Consider the following 1469-nt stretch of genomic DNA (forward strand, 5'->3'; position numbering starts at 1 on the left):
GGTGTTATTTCTAAAATATTTCCACTGATTATTCTTTTGAAAGAACTATGAATATCTAATACAGATGGAGCAAAGTTTTTAAAAATATCCTTACTACCAACATTCACAAAATTGAGTGGTAAATAAATGACAGATATAAAAATAAATAAAAACAAGTGAACCTATCAAATATTAGTAGAAAACATACAGGGACATATAAATTTAGGGGAGGGAAGAACGCCCTGTGAGTGACTCAAATTCCAGAATCAGTGACTACATAAAAACCATAAACTGTCTTAAAGATTCAATAGTGATATATTAAAAGAATGTGGATAAACTTTTTAAATATTTGACAAAGCTTCTTTTTCCAAACCTTACATACAGGTATGAAGAGCATACCCACAAAGCAATGACTTAAGGAAAAATCTAGTAGAGGAACATGTGTTGCTATCTTCTGTGTGTTGTGTGTTATTCTTCCTTCTAGGAGTTCACGCTTTTACAGTAGAAAGATGGTTACTTGGGAAGGCTCTGTGGCAGATTCTAACTCCAGCACTGGACAGTCTGCTTCATTCTACCTCACTGGAATTCCTGGCTACGAGAATGTTCATCACTTTATCTCCATTCCCTTTTGTGCTCTCTACTTGATAGCAATAGTGGGCAACTGCTTAATCCTTCACATCATCCATGTTAACAAGAGTCTCCACGAGCCCATGTACTACTTCCTGACCATGCTGTCTCTCACTGACATGGGCATGTCAGTCTCTACCCTGCCTACAGTACTGAAGGTTTTTTGGTTTGATGCTAGGGAGATTAACGTGAATGCTTGTGTAGTCCAGATGTATTTTATTCACACATTTTCTCTGATGGAGTCAGCTGTGCTCCTGGCCATGGCCTTTGACAGATACGTTGCCATATGTGATCCTTTAAGATATTCCAGAAAACTTACTCCACAACGCATTATCTACATAGGGGTCTTTATTGTAATCAGATGCTCCATTGTCCTCCCAGTTGTTGTTGTTCGTATTCCCACGTTTTCCTTCTGTCGCTCCCATGTTCTCTCCCACTCTTACTGTTTGCATCAAGATGTCATCCGCTTGGCCTGTTCTGATATCTCTTTCAACATTTTGTTTGGCTTGTTTGTTGTGGCATTTTATTGGGGTGTAGATTCTCTGGGAATATTTTTATCTTACGCTTGTATCCTCCACTCTGTGCTAGGTATTGCATCACAGCAAGGAAAGCTCAAAGCCCTCAACACATGTGCGTCCCACATTAGTGCTGTGCTCATTCTGTATGTGCCAATGATTGGACTGTCCTTAGTACATCGCTTTGCAAAACACTCCTCCCCCATACTTTATATAACCATGGCCAATATTTACCTATTAGTTCCGCCAGTACTCAACCCAATTATTTATAGCATCAAGACAAAGCAGATTCGCCAAGGTTTCCTAAAGATATTATTACCCAAAAGGGTTGGCCTTGCTCAGGCTTAG

At 39.3% G+C, this 1469-nt stretch overlaps 1 protein-coding gene across 1 annotated transcript; it reads left to right on the forward strand.

Annotated features, from left to right (window-relative positions):
- Positions 1-488: 488 nt before the first annotated feature.
- On the forward strand, positions 489-1469 carry LOC100944869 (olfactory receptor 51G1-like). The gene has a single exon (XM_003781419.1). The coding sequence runs from the start codon at positions 489-491 to the stop codon at positions 1467-1469; it is 981 nt and encodes a 326-aa protein (XP_003781467.1).

The sequence above is a fragment of the Otolemur garnettii genome, unplaced genomic scaffold, assembly GCF_000181295.1.
Source record: "Otolemur garnettii isolate 467f Iridium unplaced genomic scaffold, OtoGar3 scaffold00001, whole genome shotgun sequence".
In the NCBI taxonomy this organism is placed as follows: Eukaryota; Metazoa; Chordata; class Mammalia; order Primates; family Galagidae; genus Otolemur; species Otolemur garnettii.

Coding starts and splice junctions, on each gene's coding strand:
- LOC100944869 (XM_003781419.1), top strand. CDS start 489: ATGGTTACTTGGGAAGGCTCTGTGGCAGATTCTAACTCCAGCACTGGA.